General features: G+C 45.3%; 1 protein-coding gene across 2 annotated transcripts in view; it reads right to left on the reverse strand.

The window, feature by feature from the left end:
- ARHGEF17 (Rho guanine nucleotide exchange factor 17) overlaps positions 1-18,602 on the reverse strand; it is a 294,467-nt gene that overhangs the window by 69,691 nt on the left and 206,174 nt on the right. For both annotated transcript variants that reach the window (XM_056561223.1, XM_056561222.1), the window contains exons 4-5: positions 6,419-6,601; positions 1,954-2,070 (exon numbers count right to left, since the gene is read on the reverse strand). In XM_056561223.1, the coding sequence (XP_056417198.1) occupies positions 1,954-2,070; positions 6,419-6,601 (300 nt within the window). The remainder of the gene's footprint in view (positions 1-1,953; positions 2,071-6,418; positions 6,602-18,602) is intronic.

An 18,602-nucleotide genomic window follows, 5' to 3' on the forward strand; every position in this document is an offset into this window, starting at 1 on the left:
ATTTTATTATTTTTGGTGTTGTTTTCCATCTCTATGTGCAGCAGTATTTTCATCATTATCATCAATATTTTATATCAAGGTTTAATGGCACTTAGATAGCGCCTATCTTTTCTGTTCCTGTTTTTTCCTACATTCTCTCCTGGGTATGGATACAAGGTCTGGAGATCAAGGTCTATGTTGGGTATGGATACAAGGTCTGGAGATGAAGGTCTATGTTGGGTATGGATACAAGGTCTGGAGATGAAGGTCTATGTTGGGTATGGATACAAGGTCTGGAGATGAAGGTCTATGTTGGGTATGGATACAAGGTCTGGAGATGAAGGTCTATGTTGGGTATGGATACAAGGTCTGGAGATGAAGTTCTATGTTGGGTATGGATACAAGGTCTGGAGATGAAGTTCTATGTTGGGTATGGATACAAGGTCTGGAGATGAAGGTCTATGTTTGGTATGGATACAAGGTCTGGAGATGAAGGTCTATGTTTGGTATGGATAGAATGTCTGGAGATGAAGTTCTATGTTGGGTAAGGATACAAGGCATGGAGATGAAGGTCTATTGGATACAAGGTCTGGAGATGATGGTCTATGTTGGGTATGGATACAAGGCCTGGAGTTGAAGCACTATACTGGGTATGGATACAAGGTCTGGAGATGAAGGTCTGTGTTTGGTATGGATACAAGATCTGGAGATGAAGGTCTATGTTGGGTATGGATACAAGGTCTGGAGATGAAGGTCTATGTTGGGTATGGATACAAGGTCTGGAGATGAAGGTCTATGTTGGGTATGGATACAAGGTCTGGAGATGAAGGTCTATGTTGGGTATGGATACAAGGTCTGGAGATGAAGTTCTATGTTGGGTATGGATACAAGGTCTGGAGATGAAGGTCTATGTTTGGTATGGATACAAGGTCTGGAGATGAAGGTCTATGTTTGGTATGGATAGAATGTCTGGAGATGAAGGTCTATGTTGGGTATGGATACAAGGTCTGGAGATGAAGGTCTATGTTTGGTATGGATACAAGGTCTGGAGATGAAGGTCTATGTTGGGTATGGATACAAGATCTGGAGATGAAGGTCTATGTTGGATATGGATACAAGGTCTGGAGATGAAGGTCTATGTTGGGTATGGATACAAGGTCTGGAGATGAAGGTCTATGTTGGGTATGGATACAAGGTCTGGAGATGAAGGTCTATGTTGGGTATGGATACAAGGTCTGGAGATGAAGGTCTATGTTGGGTATGGATACAAGGTCTGGAGATGAAGGTCTATGTTGGGTATGGATACAAGGCCTGGAGATGAAGCACTACACTGGGTATGGATACATGGTCTGGAATAGAAGATCTGTGTTTGGTATGGATACAAGGCCTGGAGTTGAAGCTCTCTACACTGGGTATGGATACAAGGTCTGGAGATGAAGGTCTATGTTTGGTATGGATACAAAGTCTAGAGATGAAGGTCTATGTTGGGTAGGGAAACAATGTCTGGAGATGAAGGTCTATGTTTGGTATGGATGCAAGGTCTGGAGATGAAGGTCTGTGTTTGGTATGGATACAAGGTCTGGAGATGAAGGTCTATGTTTGGTATGGATACAAGGCCTGGAGTTGAAGCTCTACATTGGGGATGGATACATGGTCTGGAATAGAAGCTCTGTGTTTGGTATGGGTTCAAGGTCTATAGAGAAACCTGTATGTTGGGTATTTCAAGATGACAATATCTTTTAGGTATAGGGTCTGGACTAAGCACCTTGTGTTGGTTGCCAGTCTGAGTCTTGAGGTACAATTCTTCAGGTTAGTGTAAATATGGGTACAATTCTTATGGCGCAGAATACAAGGTTGACAACGTATTCCATGATGAAGCCCCGAAACGTGAGCTAAAAATCTACTGCACCATCCTAAGATTACACTATATACAAATGTCCATGTACAATCCACCTGCGCAGAGCATCGACATACCTCCAGAAACTTGATGAAAGCAGGACGGGCCTCCTTGGCTATCCGGACCGCATCCTTGGCATTGAGAAAATTATCGATGTAAGCTGAGTAGATGCTGACCAGGATTTCCTTGGAAAACTGTAAGAGTAAATATAATATTAAATGCCACATCCGCCGTCGTGCTTTCTTCTCTCATAGGACAAGGAAAAAACAATATGGCCGAAATGACACCACTGCAACCCCCAACCACCAGACCATAATATAGTTCTATTATACATAGAACACTACAATCCCCAACATGGTCACATAATGAATAAGATACTATCGGGATGTAATACGCCTTGTTGTCACCTCTGATCACTGGGCACAAACCAGAATATGATTCTATTATACTTTATACATAGAAATATACAACCCTCAACATGACCAACCACTAGACATGACCATAAGGCAATTCTATTATTCTCTCTATATAGAATTGCATTTTAATCACATTAGGGGTTGCAGGGTTTTGTGTGTGGTGGCCCAGTACCCTAGCAGCCCTGTCCAGCAGACTCCATACAGTGACCCCTGCCCCCCCCCCTGTTGTCATGTGATTGTAACCAAGTGAGGCATCAGTGACCATGTGACCTAAGGATGACCTATGGGACCCCTCCTAGTCTCCCCCATATAAGCTCTGGGTGGAGCTAGCTCGCTCTCTTGGAGCTCTTGCTCTCTTAGTTCCCGCTTAGCTGAGTTGCAGTGGGGTCAAGTCCTAGGTGTAAGTAGAGGCCTAAAGTCTACCACGCAGCCACGGATCCACAAGTCCACTACCCCACAGGTCCAAGTCAAAACCTGGTAAGCTACAAACAGGGTAGAGTCAGTCTCAGTAAAGTCAGTCAAAGTCAACCTGTCTCAAGTCAATGTGGCCTGCATCAAATTGTCCAAGTCCACTAAGTCCCAGCAAGCCCTGAGGTCTCTGAAGTCACTGGTCACCTACTTCTCCTGGCCAAGCTGAATAGACTGTTCCATCTGTCTGACTCCGAAAAGCTGCCGTTGTTCCGTAATTTGAGTCATTATTTGCCCCCTTGCCTAGCCCAGGATCCAGTGGTATACCTTCGGGGGGTATTGAGGATAAACCACGCCCTGGCGTCACGAACACAAGGGGTTAATGCCATCTGCCCCTAGGGTAATTCCATCTTCCCTCATTACATCCTCACCACATATGTATAGTGTATATAAAAATTGTATTATATTCATGTCTAAGGGTCATGTTGGGGATTGTAGTGAAGTGCATATATAGATTATAATTGTATTATGGTCATTTGCTGTGGTCTGTGCGTAGAATATAATAGAATTGTATTATGTTCATGTCCAGTAGTTGGTCTTGTTTGGGGTTGTAGTGTTTTAAGTAAAGAGCATAATAGAATTGAATTATAATCATATTGGGGATTGGAGTGTTCTACTATACTCTATATCAGTATTTTCAAACCAGTGTGCCTCCAGCTGTTGCAAAACTACAACTCCCAGAATGCACGGACAGCCAACGGCTGTCCGGGCATGCTGGGAGTTGTAGCTTTGCAACAGCTGGAGGCACACTGGATTAGGAAACACTGCTCTATACGTAAAACACTACACCCTCCAATATGACCAACTATTGGACACAACCATAATTAAATTCAATTAAATTCTATTATACCCTATACATAGGAGACTACTACCCTTAAAGGGGTACTCCGCCCCTAGACATCTTATCCCCTATCCAAAGGATAGGGGATAAGATGTCAGATCGCCGCGGTGCCGCTGCTGGGGATCCCGGGGATCGCCACTGCGGCACTGCGCTATCATTACAGCACAGAGCGAGTTTGGCTCCGCCCCTCGTGACATCACGGCCCGTCCCCTTAATGCAAGTCTATGGCAGGGGGTGTGACGACCGCCCCGTCCCCTCCCATAGACTGGTATTGAAAGGGGACGGGCCGTGATGTCACGAGGGGCGGAGCCGTGACTTAACGATGCTCCGGCCCCTGTATTGCGCGTCATTACGTGCAGAGCGAACTCGCTCTGTGCAGTAATGATAGCGGGGTGCCACAGCGGGGATCCCCAGCAGCGGCACCGCGGCGATCTGACATATTATCCCCTATCCTTTGGATAGGGGATAAGATGTCTAGGGGCGGAGTACCCCTTTAAAAGGGGTTATCCAGGAAAAAAAAAAAAAATTTTAAATATCAACTGGCTCCAGAAAGTTAAACAGATTTGTAAATTACTTCTATTAAAAAATCTTAATCCTTTCAGTACTTATGAGCATCTGAAGTTAAGGTTGTTCTTTTTTGTCTAAGTGCTCTCTGATGACACGTGTCTCGGGAACTGCACAGAGTAGAAGAGGTTTGCTATGGGGATTTGCTTCTAAACTGGGCGTTTCCCGAGACACGTGTCAGCAGAGAGCACTTAGACAGAAAAGAACAACCTTAACTTCAGAAGCTCATAAGTACTGAAAGGATTAAGTTTTTTTAATAGAAGTAATTTACAAATCTGTTTAACTTTGTGGAACCAGTTGATATACAAAAAAAAAAGGTTTTTCCAGAATACCCCTTTAATTTGAAGAACCACTGGACAAGACCATAATACAATTCTATTATACATTATACATAGAAGACTACTACCCCCAATATGACCCCCTAGAGGACATGGACATAATTTAATTCTATTATACGCTATATATAGAAGATTACTACCCCCAATATGACCAACCACCGGACATGATCATAATACAACTCTTCTATATTGTATATATGCACAGCAGCACTACAATCCCCAACAGGATCAACATACAATGCTATTATACTGTATACATAAAAGACTAATACTCCCCATATGACCAACCAGTTCTATTATATATATCACTACAACCCCCAACAGGTTCACAATACAGTTTTATTACATTCTATTCACATAACACTATTACTCTCGACATGGCATGGCCTGAAAGGGGTACTCTGGTGGAAAACATTTTTTTTCAATCTACTGGTGCAAGAAAGTTAAACAGATTTGTAAATTACTTCTATTAAAAAATCTTAATCCTTCCAGTACTTTTTAGCAGCAGTATGCTACAGAGGAAATTCTTTTCTTTTTGAATTTCTTTTTTGTCTTGTCCACAGTGCTCTCTGCTGACACCTCTGTCCGTGTCAGGAACTGTCCAGAGCAGGAGAAAATCCTCATAGCAAACCTATGCTGCTCCGGACAGTTCGTGACATGGACAGATGTGTCAGCAGAGAGCACTGTGGACAAGACAAAAAAAAAATAAATTCAAAAATAAGAGAATTTCCTCTGTAATAAGTACTGGAAGGGTAAAGTTTTTTTTAATAGAAGTAATTTACAAATCTGTTTAACTTTCTGGCACCAGTAGATTTAAAAAACAAAAATATGTTTTCCACCGGAGTACCCCTTTAATACAATTCCGTTTTATACATAGAAGACTATAACCCTGATTATAACCATAATTCACTTCTATTGTAAGAGTCAGGAGGCACTCGGGGAGCCACAGATATTACATGATGAGATATCCCGGGATTTGCGATCGGTTTTGATCATGTAGAATACGACATCAAAGCTTTAATCGGGGTCAGATAATGAACAAGACGCCTCCGGGATGTAACACGCGTCCTTCTCGCAGTGTAGAATTAAATACGAGACGATTTTCCATAGAGACGCCATGTAGTAATGAATTGGGGTGGGGGGGGGGGGGGGGGGGGGGGGGATAGGCAGCCATGGGACAGATCCAGTGTAACATCACATAAGAATGTGTGCGGCCATGGCTACAGTAACGTTCCAATAATGTTTTGTAATGAACGGAAACTCGAATAGGAGGAGATTGCGCTCTTTTTGCATTCGGGCTGTCATGTAGGTGCCACATAGACAAAAGTTATTCCAGGGAGGAAAGGGTTAAAGGGGTACTCCGCTGCTCAGCGTTTTGGAACAAAAACTGTTCCGAACGCTGGAGCCGGCGTAAGTAGCTCGTGGTGTCATAGCCCCGCCCCCTCATGACATCATGCCCCACCCCCTCAATGCAAGTCTATGGGAGGGGGCGTGACGGCTGTCACGCCCCCTCCCATAGACTTGCATTGAGGGGGCGGGCGTGACATCATGAGGGGGCAGGGCTTTGACGTCACGAGCTCCTGCCGCCGGCTCCAGCATTTGGAACAGTTTGTTCCAAACGCTGAGCAGCGGAGTACCCCTTTAAGTAATGGATCAAATAGGACGAGAAAGAACAACTTGAGTCCGTGCTGGTCCTCTGAGGTCCGCGACTGTAGCTCTTACCATGCCATGGCCTAGATCTCACACTTTAGCAATATCAGATAGACCGACACAGAGCAGACACCCTCTTAGGTTTGTACTGACTAACGTCTTCTAGTCGTGGTGATATAGACATCATGGAACCTTCTCAGAAACAGCTGTGATGCCCCAACTGAGAAGGTTCTAAGATGGTTCCGACAGGGTCCTTGTTACCTACCGACTGGCCCAGCATGTCCCCCACAGTCTGGATGTCCAGCCAGTTGTGCACACAGTGGTTGACCTGCTCGAGGAACTGCTCGTGGTGCTCCAACAGCTCCGGGATCTGGTCAAAGATCTCGTCCACCAGAGAGGGGTCAACCAAGATGGAATTCTCCGGCTGCTTCAATGGTTTCATGTAACCCTAAAAAGAGAGAGAAGAAAAAAAATTCAGCACGTTATCACCAGTACATAATATCACACAAGCCCTATTAAAGGGGTACTCCGCTGCTCAGCGTTTGGAACAAACTGCTCCGAATGCTGGAGCCGGCAGCTCGTGACGTCATAGCCCCGCCCCCTCATGACATCACGCCCTGCCCCCTCAATGCAAGTCTATGGGAGGGGGCATCACGCCCCCTCCCATAAACTTGCACTGAGGGGGCGGGGTGTGATGTCATGAGGGGGTGGGGCTATGATGTCACGAGCTCCCGGCGCCGGCTCCAGCGTTGAGCAGCGGAGTACCCCTTTAATGTTAGGGTTAGTCTAGGGTTAGAAAAATTTAACTTTCTTCCAAAATCAGCACCACAACTGTTCACAGGTTGTGGAAGGAATTGCAGGTTAGCAGTTGGTTTTTTTCAATTGAGCTGAGCTGCCTGACTTTCTAAAATAAAGCATCCATGTTAAAAAGAGTACCTGTCACCAAATAAAACTTTCAAAATAGTGTTCCTTGTGTAATTGGCAGACACTTTCTGATTCACTTGCTGTTAAAATTATCAACATAAATATGTTTAAAATGTAATATAGAAAACAGCCACTAGGTGACTCTGTTCTGTTCCATGCCGCAATAAATACAGTGAGTTCGGTCTCCTCCTGGCCAGACAGGAGTCCAAACTCAGGAAGTGTTTCTCTGTACTAAGCTTGATTGACAGCTGCACAGTAAGTGAAAGCTCCACAGATTCTCACAGAAAGCCACACAGACTAACAGCTGAAGGAGAGCCTTACTGATAGCAACACAGACTTAAACATGCACAGAGCCTGAGGTCTTCTATTCATCACAGCACTGCAACCATGTGAGGGCAGAAGTGGTCCCCCAGCAGGCTTCAGTAATGTCATGTCTGCTGGGAAACGCCCACTTTCTCCTGCTGGGAAATTGCACTATGTGAGCAAGAATAAAAGTAAGATACACAGCATTTTCAGGGCTGGAGGGGTGTTAGGAGTAGTTAGGAAACATAGCCTGAATTAGAACAGTTTATTTGGTGACAGGTACATTTTAATGTATGCTTGTGGGTCTGGTTGCACATGCACGTACTTTTGGTTGGGCAGTGTGCCTTTTGTGGTGTGAGCAAGTTTCCTCAGGAAACTGTCCAGAGTACAAGCAAATCCCCACAGCAAATGTTACGCCGAGCGCTCCAGGTCCCCGCTCCTCCCCGAAACGCTCACAGCGTTCTCCAGTTCGCAGCGCCCCGGTCAGACCCGCTGACCGGGTGCGCTGCGATAATGTCCCCAGCCGGGATGCGATTTGCGATGCGGGACGCGCCCGCTCGTGATGCGCATCCCGACCCGCTTACCCGACTCGCTCCCTGTCTGTGCTGCCCAGGTGTGCGCTCCCTAGGGCGCGCGCGCACCGGGTCTTTGCGATTTAAAGGGCCGCTGCGCCACTGATTGGCGCATGGGTTTTAATTAGTGTCTTCACCTGTGCACTTCCCTATATCACCTCTATTCCCCTGCACTTCCTTGCCGGATCTTGTTGCCATTGTGCCAGTGAAAGCGTTCCCTTGTGTGTTCCTAGCCAGTGTTCCAGACCTCTTGCCGTTGCCCCTGACTACGATCCTTGCTGCCTGCCCTGACCTTCTGCTACGTCCGACCCTGCTCTTGTCTCATCCCTTGTACCGCGCCTATCTCAGCAGTCAGAGAGGTTGAGCCGTTGCCGGTGGATACGACCTGGTTGCTACCGCCGCTGCAAGTCCATCCCGCTTTGCGGCGGGCTCTGGTGAAAACCAGTAGCAACTTAGAACCGGTCCACCGACACGGTCCACGCCAATCCCTCTCTGACACAGAGGATCCACCTCCAGCCTGCCGAATCCTGACAGCAAACATATCCTGCTCTGGACAGGGGTGTCAGCAGAGAGCACTGTGGTCAGACAAAGGAAATTCAAAAAGAAAATAACTTCTTTGGAGAATATAGCAGCTAATAAGTACTGGAAGGATTAAGATAGAAGTAATTTACAAATCTGTTTTCCAGTGGAGTACCCCTTTAAAGGAGTTGTCATCCATATAAAAGGGTATTTTTGTCTTGTTTTGGTTATTATTGCTCTTGTTGGGTTCATGACTACGAAAAAAAATGTCAAAAATGCAAATGACCAATGAACTCCAGAACCAACCCTTCAGTCAAAACCACGTAAAACAAGCAAAAGATCGGAACGCGCCAAGTGAAAATATCACACCACAAAAGGAAACCATGCATAATTCATGGAATTTATGAGGATGGACGCAGTTTTCTGGCAGGAACGTTACATTACATGTTCATTTATTCAACCCCAATTCTGTCTTATTTCTGAGGCAGATAAGGCTGACATAAGGCTGACCACTAAACGGGAGTGATCCAAGGCACGGGCTCAGAACGTGAAGTACCACACGCTCTGGACACCAACGCCAAAACATCACTGAGAGCGCCAATTTTATACTCATCGGCAACAGACACTCTTTAATCCAAATAGTCTGCACCTTGTATTACAAAGACCTAGCTAGACTTAAAGGGGGACTCCGCTGCCCTAGCGTCCGGAACATTTTGTTCCGAACGCTTGGAGCAGGCGGCGGGGGTCGTGACGTCACTGCCACTCCCTTCGTGACATCACGTCACACCCCCTCAATGCAAGTCTATGGGCGGGGGCGTGGCAGCCACCACGCCCCCTCCAATAGACTTGCATTGAGGGGGCGTGGCCCCCTCCCATAGACTTGCATTGAGGGTGTGTGGCTTGACATCACGAGGGGCGTGAAGGTGACTCCACGACCCCCGCTGCCACTCCAAGCGGTTGAAAACAAAAGAAAAAGAACTAAAAAAATGTGCTTAACATAACTAAACTTAACAGAACCAAATTTTTTCGATGTGCACATGTCTAGTTAGAAATGCATCCTAAATAGAGTCTATGGGGAGATTTATCAAAACCTGTCCAGAGGAAAAGTTGCTGAGTTGCCCATAGCAACCAATCAGATCGCTGCTTTCATTTTCCAGAGGCCTAAAGTTGCTGAGTTGCCCATAGCAACCAATCAGATCGCTGCTTTCATTTTTCAGAGGCCTAAAGTTGCTGAGTTGCCCATAGCAACCAATCAGATCACTTCTTTCATTTTTTCAGAGGCCTAAAGTTGCTGAGTTGCCCATAGCACCAATCAGATCGCTTCTTTCATTTTTCAGGGGCCTAAAGTTGCTGAGTTGCCCATAGAAACCAATCAGATCGCTTCTTTCATTTTTCAGAGGCCTAAAGTTGCTGAGTTGCCCATAGCAACCAATCAGATCACTTCTTTCATTTTTCAGGGGCCTAAAGTTGCTGAGTTGCCCATAGCACCAATCAGATCGCTTCTTTCATTTTTCAGGGGCCTAAAGTTGCTGAGTTGCCCATAGAAACCAATCAGATCGCTTCTTTCATTTTTCAGGGGCCTAAAGTTGCTGAGTTGCCCATAGAAACCAATCAGATCGCTTCTTTCATTTTTCAGAGGCCTAAAGTTGCTGAGTTGCCCATAGCAACCAATCAGATCACTTCTTTCATTTTTCAGAGGCCTAAAGTTGCTGAGTTGCCCATAGCAACCAATCAGATCACTTCTTTCATTTTTCAGGGGCCTAAAGTTGCTGAGTTGCCCATAGCAACCAATCAGATTGCTGCTTTCATTTTTCAGAGGCCTAAAGTTGCTGAGTTGCCCATAGCACCAATCAGATCGCTTCTTTCATTTTTCAGAGGCCTAAAGTTGCTGAGTTGCCCATAGCAACCAATCAGATCGCTGCTTTCATTTTCCAGAGGCCTAAAGTTGCTGAGTTGCCCATAGCAACCAATCAGATCGCTTCTTTCATTTTTCAGAGGCCTAAAGTTGCTGAGTTGCCCATAGCAACCAATCAGATCGCTTCTTTCATTTTTCAGAGGCCTAAAGTTGCTGAGTTGCCCATAGCAACCAATCAGATCGCTGCTTTCATTTTCCAGAGGCCTAAAGTTGCTCAGTTGCCCATAGCAACCAATCAGATCGCTGCTTTAATTTTCCAGAGGCCTAAAGTTGCTGAGTTGCCCATAGCAACCAATCAGATCGCTTCTTTCATTTTTCAGAGGCCTAAAGTTGCTGAGTTGCCCATAGCAACCAATCAGATCGCTGCTTTCATTTTCCAGAGGCCTAAAGTTGCTGAGTTGCCCATAGAAACCAATCAGATCGCTTCTTTCATTTTTCAGAGGCCTAAAGTTGCTGAGTTGCCCATAGCAACCAATCAGATCACTTCTTTCATTTTTCAGAGGCCTAAAGTTGCTGAGTTGCCCATAGCAACCAATCAGATCACTTCTTTCATTTTTCAGGGGCCTAAAGTTGCTGAGTTGCCCATAGCAACCAATCAGATTGCTGCTTTCATTTTTCAGAGGCCTAAAGTTGCTGAGTTGCCCATAGCACCAATCAGATCGCTTCTTTCATTTTTCAGAGGCCTAAAGTTGCTGAGTTGCCCATAGCAACCAATCAGATCGCTGCTTTCATTTTCCAGAGGCCTAAAGTTGCTGAGTTGCCCATAGCAACCAATCAGATCGCTTCTTTCATTTTTCAGAGGCCTAAAGTTGCTGAGTTGCCCATAGCAACCAATCAGATCGCTTCTTTCATTTTTCAGAGGCCTAAAGTTGCTGAGTTGCCCATAGCAACCAATCAGATCGCTGCTTTCATTTTCCAGAGGCCTAAAGTTGCTCAGTTGCCCATAGCAACCAATCAGATCGCTGCTTTAATTTTCCAGAGGCCTAAAGTTGCTGAGTTGCCCATAGCAACCAATCAGATCGCTTCTTTCATTTTTCAGAGGCCTAAAGTTGCTGAGTTGCCCATAGCAACCAATCAGATCGCTGCTTTCATTTTCCAGAGGCCTAAAGTTGCTGAGTTGCCCATAGCACCAATCAGATCGCTTCTTTCATTTTTCAGAGGCCTAAAGTTGCTGAGTTGCCCATAGCAACCAATCAGATCGCTTCTTTCATTTTTCAGAGGCCTAAAGTTGCAGAGTTGCCCATAGCAACCAATCAGATCGCTTCTTTCATTTTTCAGAGGCCTAAAGGCCTCTGAAAAATAAAAGAAGCGATCTGATTGGTTGCTATGGGCAACTCAGCAACTTTTCCTCTGGACAGGTTTTGATAAATCTCCATATATATATATATATATATATATATATATATATATATATATAATCCTGACCAATTGTACCTCATGTCAATGTCAGTGCTCTCTCTCTGAGTGGGTGTCCTCAGGATTGTAGCTATCGGGGGTTCCAGACGCTTCTGGGCCCTGTCTACCACATAAGACATCAGTATTACGCATAGTACATAGTTAGGGGGCCCGTTTCAGATTCAGCATTGGGGCCCAAAACCTTTAGATACCACCCCTAGGTGGGCGTCGGTATGTTGTTCCCACATAAAATGGCTGCCTGCTCTTCTCGTGCATTTCTGATACGTACAGAATCAAACCACAAAGTAACACCATGACTTCTAATGAATCTTCCGCAGTAAGAGTTCTTATTAATTAGGCGGAGTGGGTGTAGAAAATCAATTTCTGGATTTTGCGGAGAAGTTTGAACTGAAGATAATGTGCGGGCAGTGCGCCAGGCCTCAGGAAGTCATTATACCAGACAGTGCACCGAGATTTCCTGCCCAAATAAACATTCATAAATGTAAGGCCGGAGACCTGAATCTTCCGTGGCTGCTCGATGACAAGGGGATCACGTCCATTATTTATGCAGATCTAATGGCTTCATGTAGGGTACAAAGTCAGGAAACCATCCAGTACAGTAGGCCTAAACATCCCCACGATGCCAACATAGTCTATACGTATACACTGAAAAGGGTCAGGAATCAGGGTCAGTGCACAGTCAGTTAGCGGCAACACAATACAACAATGGTGTCCAAATAAGATGTCAGTACGCGCAACCTGCCATTCCTTATCACGGACGGCATATAAACGCAGCTCCAGGGTCATTTGGGGAGATTTATCAAAACCTGTGCAGAGGAAGAGTGGTGTAGTTGCCCATAGCAACCAATCAGATTGCTTCTTTCATTTTCCACAGGCCTCTTTAGAGGCCTGTGGAAAATGAAAGAAGCAATCTGATTGGTTGCTATGGGCAACTGCACCACTCTTCCTCTGCACAGGTTTTGATAAATCTCCCCCATTGTGTGTAAAAGAAACAGAAAGACTCCAGTGGCCCAAAAAAGATGCTAAAATTGTGAGGTGGCCCAGTACGGGAGTTGTTACCCCGTACCCTTGCTGTCCTGTCAGGCAGCCTCCCTGCAGTGTCCCCTGGATCTGTTCTACTGTAATTGTACATTATCCCCTATGTTTTGTATATAAGAATGTTGTATCTTTAACCCCTTAAGGACCGGAGGTTTTTCCGTTTTTGCATTTTCGTTTTTTGCTCCTTGCCTTTAAAAAATCATAACTCTTTCAAATTTACACCTAAAAATCCATATGATGGCTTATTTTTTGCGCCACCAATTCTACTTTGTAATGACGTCAGTCATTTTGCCCAAAAATCTATGGTGAAGCGGGAAAAAAAATCATTGTGCGACAAAATTGAAAAAAAAAACGCTGTTTTGTAACTTTTGGGGGCTTCCGTTTCTACGTAGTACATTTTTCGGTAAAAATGACACCTGATATGTATTCTGTAGGTCCATACGATTAAAATGATACCCTACTTATATAGGTTTGATTTTGTCGGACTTCTGGAAAAAATCATAACTACATGCAGGAAAATTAATACGTTTAAAATTGTCATCTTCTGACCCCTATAACTTTTTTATTTTTCCGTGTATGGGGCGGTATGAGCGCTCATTTTTTGCGCCGTGATCTGAAGTTTTTAACGGTACCATTTTTGCATTGATAGGACTTATTGATCACTTTTTATTCATTTTTAAATGATATAAAAAGTGACCAAAAATGCACTATTTTGGACTTTGGAATTTTTTTGCGCGCACGCCATTGACCGAGCGGTTTAATTAATGATATATTTTTATAATTCGGACATTTCCGCACGCGGTGATACCACATATGTTTATTTTTATTTTTATTTACACTGTGTTTTTTTTTTTATTGGAAAAGGGGGGTGATTCAAACTTTTAATAGGGGAGGAGTTAAATGATCTTTATTCACTTTTTTTTTTCACTTTTTTTTTGCAGTGTTATAGGTCCCATAGGGACCTATAACACTGCACACACTGATCTTCTATGTTGATCACTGGTTTCTCATAAGAAACCAGTGATCAACGATTCTGCCGGATGACTGCTCATGCCTGGATCTCAGGCACTGAGCAGTCATTCGGCGATCGGACAGCGAGGAGGCAGGAAGGGGCCCTCCCGCTGTCCTGTCAGCTGTTCGGGATGCCGCGATTAGCCGCGGCTATCCCGAACAGCTCGACTGAGCTAGCCGGGAACTTTCACTTTCACTTTTAGCCGCGCAGCTCAGGTTTGAGCGCGCGGCTAAAGGGTTAATAGCGCGCGGCGCCGCGCGCTATTAGAGGCGGGTCCCGGCTTCACTATGACGCCGGGTCCGCCATGATATGATGCGGGGTTACTGTGTAACCCCGCGTTATATCAGAAGAGCAGGACCAAGGACGTACCGGTACGTCCTTGGTCCTTAAAGGGTTAAGAAAGGTTAACACGTGATCACCAGTTGTCATGTGAGTTGTCATGTGATTGTTACCCAGGAGGTATCAGTGACCAGGTGACTTAAGGGTGACCCCAACAGAGTCTCCCCCATAAAAGCCCTGGGAGGAGTCTCTTCTCTCTCTTAGTTCCTGAGTCTTTGCTGAGGTGCAGTTGAGCCTAAGTGTGTCTGGAGTCATAGGAGCCTCAAGTCCAGTCACAAGTTACAAGTCTACAAGTAAGATAAAGTCACAGCTTAGTCTGTCTCCAGTCAAGTCAAGTCAGTCACTGTCATCTATTGTCAAGTCAACGTGGCCTGCACTTAATTGTCCAAAACCACTGCACGTCCCAGCAAGCTCTAAAGGTCTCTGAAGTCACTGGTCACTTCCGTGGGCCCCGGTTACACTGTATAGACTTTACCATCTGCCACTCAGTAAAGCTACCGTTGTCCGTAACTTGGCATTGGAGTCATTATTGCCCCCATGCCTAGCCCAGGATCCAGCGGTATATCTTCAGGTGGTATTGAGGATAAACCATGCCCTGGCATCACGAATACAAGGGGTTAATGCCATCTGCCTCTAGGGTAATTCCATCTGCCCTGCATCTCATACCCTTTACCACAATTGTATCACTGAGCAGTGGAGGGACATGGCCTGGTCAGATGGATCCAGATCTCTGTAGAGAAACATGGCCTCGTCAGATGGATCCAGATCTCTGTAGAGAAACGTGGCCTGGTCAGATGGATCCAGATCTCTGTAGAGAAACGTGGCCTGGTCAGATGGATCCAGATCTCTGTAGAGAAACGTGGCTTGGTTAGACGGATCCAGATCTCTGGGCACCATGCTGATAGGAAGATCAGAACTAGGCACAAGGAATACAAATCATTGACTCCTTATCGGGTGTGAGCAGTTCTGGAGGAGGAGGTGGTGTAATGGTGCCGTTAATGTTTCTAAGAGAACCCTGGGTCCCCTGAAACCTGTGGATAGAAGTTTGGACATTTGGGCTTAACTAAGAATTGCAGCTGACCAAGTCTAAGCTTTAAGCCTTACTAGGATTCTCCACCACCTGCTTAAGTGGAGTCTTTAAAATCAGAAGGTCTCTCTGCCAAATCGGTTTCTCCTCTCTAAAGGGGTACTCCACTGCTCAGCGTTTGGAACAAACAGTTCCGAATGGTGGAGCCGGTGCCGGGAGCTCATGATGTCATAGCCTCGCCCCCTCTATTGAAGTCTACGGCTGTCACGCCCCCTCCCATAGACTTGCATTGAGGGGCCGGGGCATGACATCATGAGGGGGCGGGGGTATGACATGACGAGTTGATTTTAAATCAACTGGTGCCAGAAAGTTAAACAGATTTGTAAATTACTTCTATTAAAAAAAATCTTAATCCTTCCTGTACTTATTAGCTGCTTAATGCTACAGAGGAAATTATTTTCTTTTTGAAACACAGAACTGTCTGCTGACATCACGAGCACAGTGCTCTCTGCTGACATCTCTGTCCATTTTATGAACTGTCCAGAACAGCATATGTTTGCTATGGGGATTTCCTTTTACCCTGGACAGTTCCTAAAATGGACAGAGATGTCAGCAGAGGGCACTGTGCTCATGATGTCAGCAGAGAGCTCTGTGTTCCAAAAAGAAAATAATTTCCTCTGTAGCATTAAGCAGCTAATAAGTACAGGAAGGATTAAGATTTTTTAATAGAGGTAATTTACAAATCTGTTTAACTTTCTGGCACCAGTTGATTTAAAAAAAAAAAAGGTTTTCACCGGAGGACCCTTTAAGGTTGGGGAATGCCAAGTGTCCTACCGCTGGGGCCTGGAGCCCAACCTGACTGTCCATCACACCTACATACAGGAGGGGGGGAGTCTATGGGCATTATGGAGACAGCCAAGCCAGAAAATTCAACACCACTTCTCCTCTTGATGTGAGCACTAGCTGGGTGGGTGATAGTTGGGGCCCCCGGAGCCCTAGAATTTGGTTCCTGGTTATCACAATACAGCACAGGCAATCCAGCTAAGAAGATAATTGACAAAGACCAGGATTACATATGTCCGATTATCCAGCATAGCTGTCATTTATTGGAGTCGTCTCATCAAAAACATAGCACACAGTTTTGTCTTTTTCAATCTGGCACAACTATAACAGAAGCTATGCCAGGTGGTCCATAGAACTGGTCATGCCCCATTTGGACCTACAGGACATTAGATGGTACTTTGGATGCAATGGATCCAGCTTTTGCATGCAGCATTCTTTTCCGGGAATGTCCAGGTTCAGCAGACATACTTGTGTAGGCCCCAAATGCATTTAAACTTCTGTAATGTCCCAGTACAGAACATAGTCCTGCACTACACTTAGGCCCTGTCACATAGAGTCCCTCAGTGACCTGGGGGCTCTTCTGCAGTGTCTCCCCTGCTGTTAGTACAATGTTATTTATTGTAATAGGTATGTGATGTCCCAGTACAGGTACACGATCCTTGAGTCCCTCAATGACCCTGGGGGCCCCCCTGCAGGGTCTCCCCTTGTTCTACTGTTGGTTTAATAAATGTGTGTATGTTCCTTTAATGCATAGACAGGATCCTATGTCTAGATAGCCTCAAGGACCTGTATGTAAGTCACATGTTATGTTAAGCCACATGATCTGTTGTAACATGTACTCCCAGAGAGCACCAGCTTTAACCTATGACACTCAGCTTGACCAATAGGCTATAGTCCAGCCTCCCCCCCCCCACTATATAAAGGGGTGGCCATTAGCAATTTGCTCTCTTTGAGTTATGTCCTCATAGCTGTAACATCTAAGTCTTTGCTGAAGCAGCTACCAGAGATCTCAGGACAAGTGATCAGCATCTGGAGTACCACAAAGCTACAGTCATTCCAGTAAGTCTACAAGTCTATGTCTGCTGTCACTGAACCTAGTCAAGTCCTGCACATAGTCAAGTCAAGTCTAAGTACAAGTCAAGTTAATTACAAGTATATTGGTCCAGCAAGCTGAGAGGTCCTCTGGGTCCTGGCCACCTCTCTGGGAATTCTGGCCTTAGCTGTGAAGATAATTACACCTGTCTCCTATTCAGTAAAGCCTCCGTTTGACCATGACTGGTTGTGGACTCTTTATTCACTATTAGCCCGTGGGATAGTGGAGAATCGGGGCGTGTGGTGTTCCGGAACCCAAAAACCCCACTGGCGTCATGAACACATATGGGTTAATACCATCCAAACCCCGGGGTAAATAACATCATATCCCACCACTCACACCGCAAAACTCGTGGTCCTGCCATTCATCCAGTGGATCACCACAGGTATATAGTCAGTATTCTAAGGTATAGACAGTATATAAAAGGACCTTTGGAGGACTAATTTAATTGTCTAAAGGACCTTTGAGATGTCACGTTATGTTTATGTTACTCAGAGGGAACCAGCTTAACACATGACCCGTAGCTTGACCTATGGGCTTTTGGCTCAGACCCCCCCCCCCCCCCCCCTTATAAGGGGGCGGCCATTACAATTCTCTCTTTTCTCTTTGCTTTCTACTGGGGTACAGTCAAAACCAGATGTCTCAGTGCTAGTTCCGGTAACAAGTCTATGTCTGCTGTCACTACCTACAATCCAGCCAAGCCTAAAGTCAATGATCTAAAGTCCATTACAAGTATAAGTGGTCCCAGCAAGCTGCGAGGTCCTTATGTGTTCGTGGCCACCTCTCTGGGATTATGGCCGAGCTGTAGAGACTATAACACCTGTCTGACCTCAGTAAAGCCTCCGTTAAACCATAACCTGGTCGTGGACTCTCATTTTCACTGCCTAGCCATTGGGATAGCGGAGATATCGTTTGGGTGGTTCCAGATACCCAAAAACCACTCTGGCATCACGAACATTAGGGGTTAATAACACCTTGCCCCTGGGGTTAATACTATCTGCCCCATCCACCTACACCCTTCACACCCAGTGGTCACACACCACAACTTTGGTGTCACCACACTTCATTTGCACCATGTGCCAACATATCATTTGGCAAGGTAAAGGAGGGTAATAAGCGTATGTAATAGTCACCCATTTCCAATCATGTAGGACTCTTCATTATGTAGGCCACACTTCTTGTTTATTCTTAAAGGGGTATTCCAGGGAAAAACTTTTTTTTATATATCAATTGGCTCCAGAGAGTTAAACAGATTTGTAAATGACTTCTATTAAAAAATCTTAATCCTTTCAGTACTTATGAGCTTCTGAAGTTAAGGTTGTTCTTTTCTGTCTAAGTTCCCTCTGATGACACCTGTCTCGGGAAACGCCCAGTTTAGAAGCAAATCCCCATAGCAAACCTCTTCTAAACTGGGCGTTTCCCAAGACAGGTGTCATCAGAGAGGATTT

The sequence above is a fragment of the Hyla sarda genome, chromosome 2, assembly GCF_029499605.1.
Source record: "Hyla sarda isolate aHylSar1 chromosome 2, aHylSar1.hap1, whole genome shotgun sequence".
In the NCBI taxonomy this organism is placed as follows: Eukaryota; Metazoa; Chordata; class Amphibia; order Anura; family Hylidae; genus Hyla; species Hyla sarda.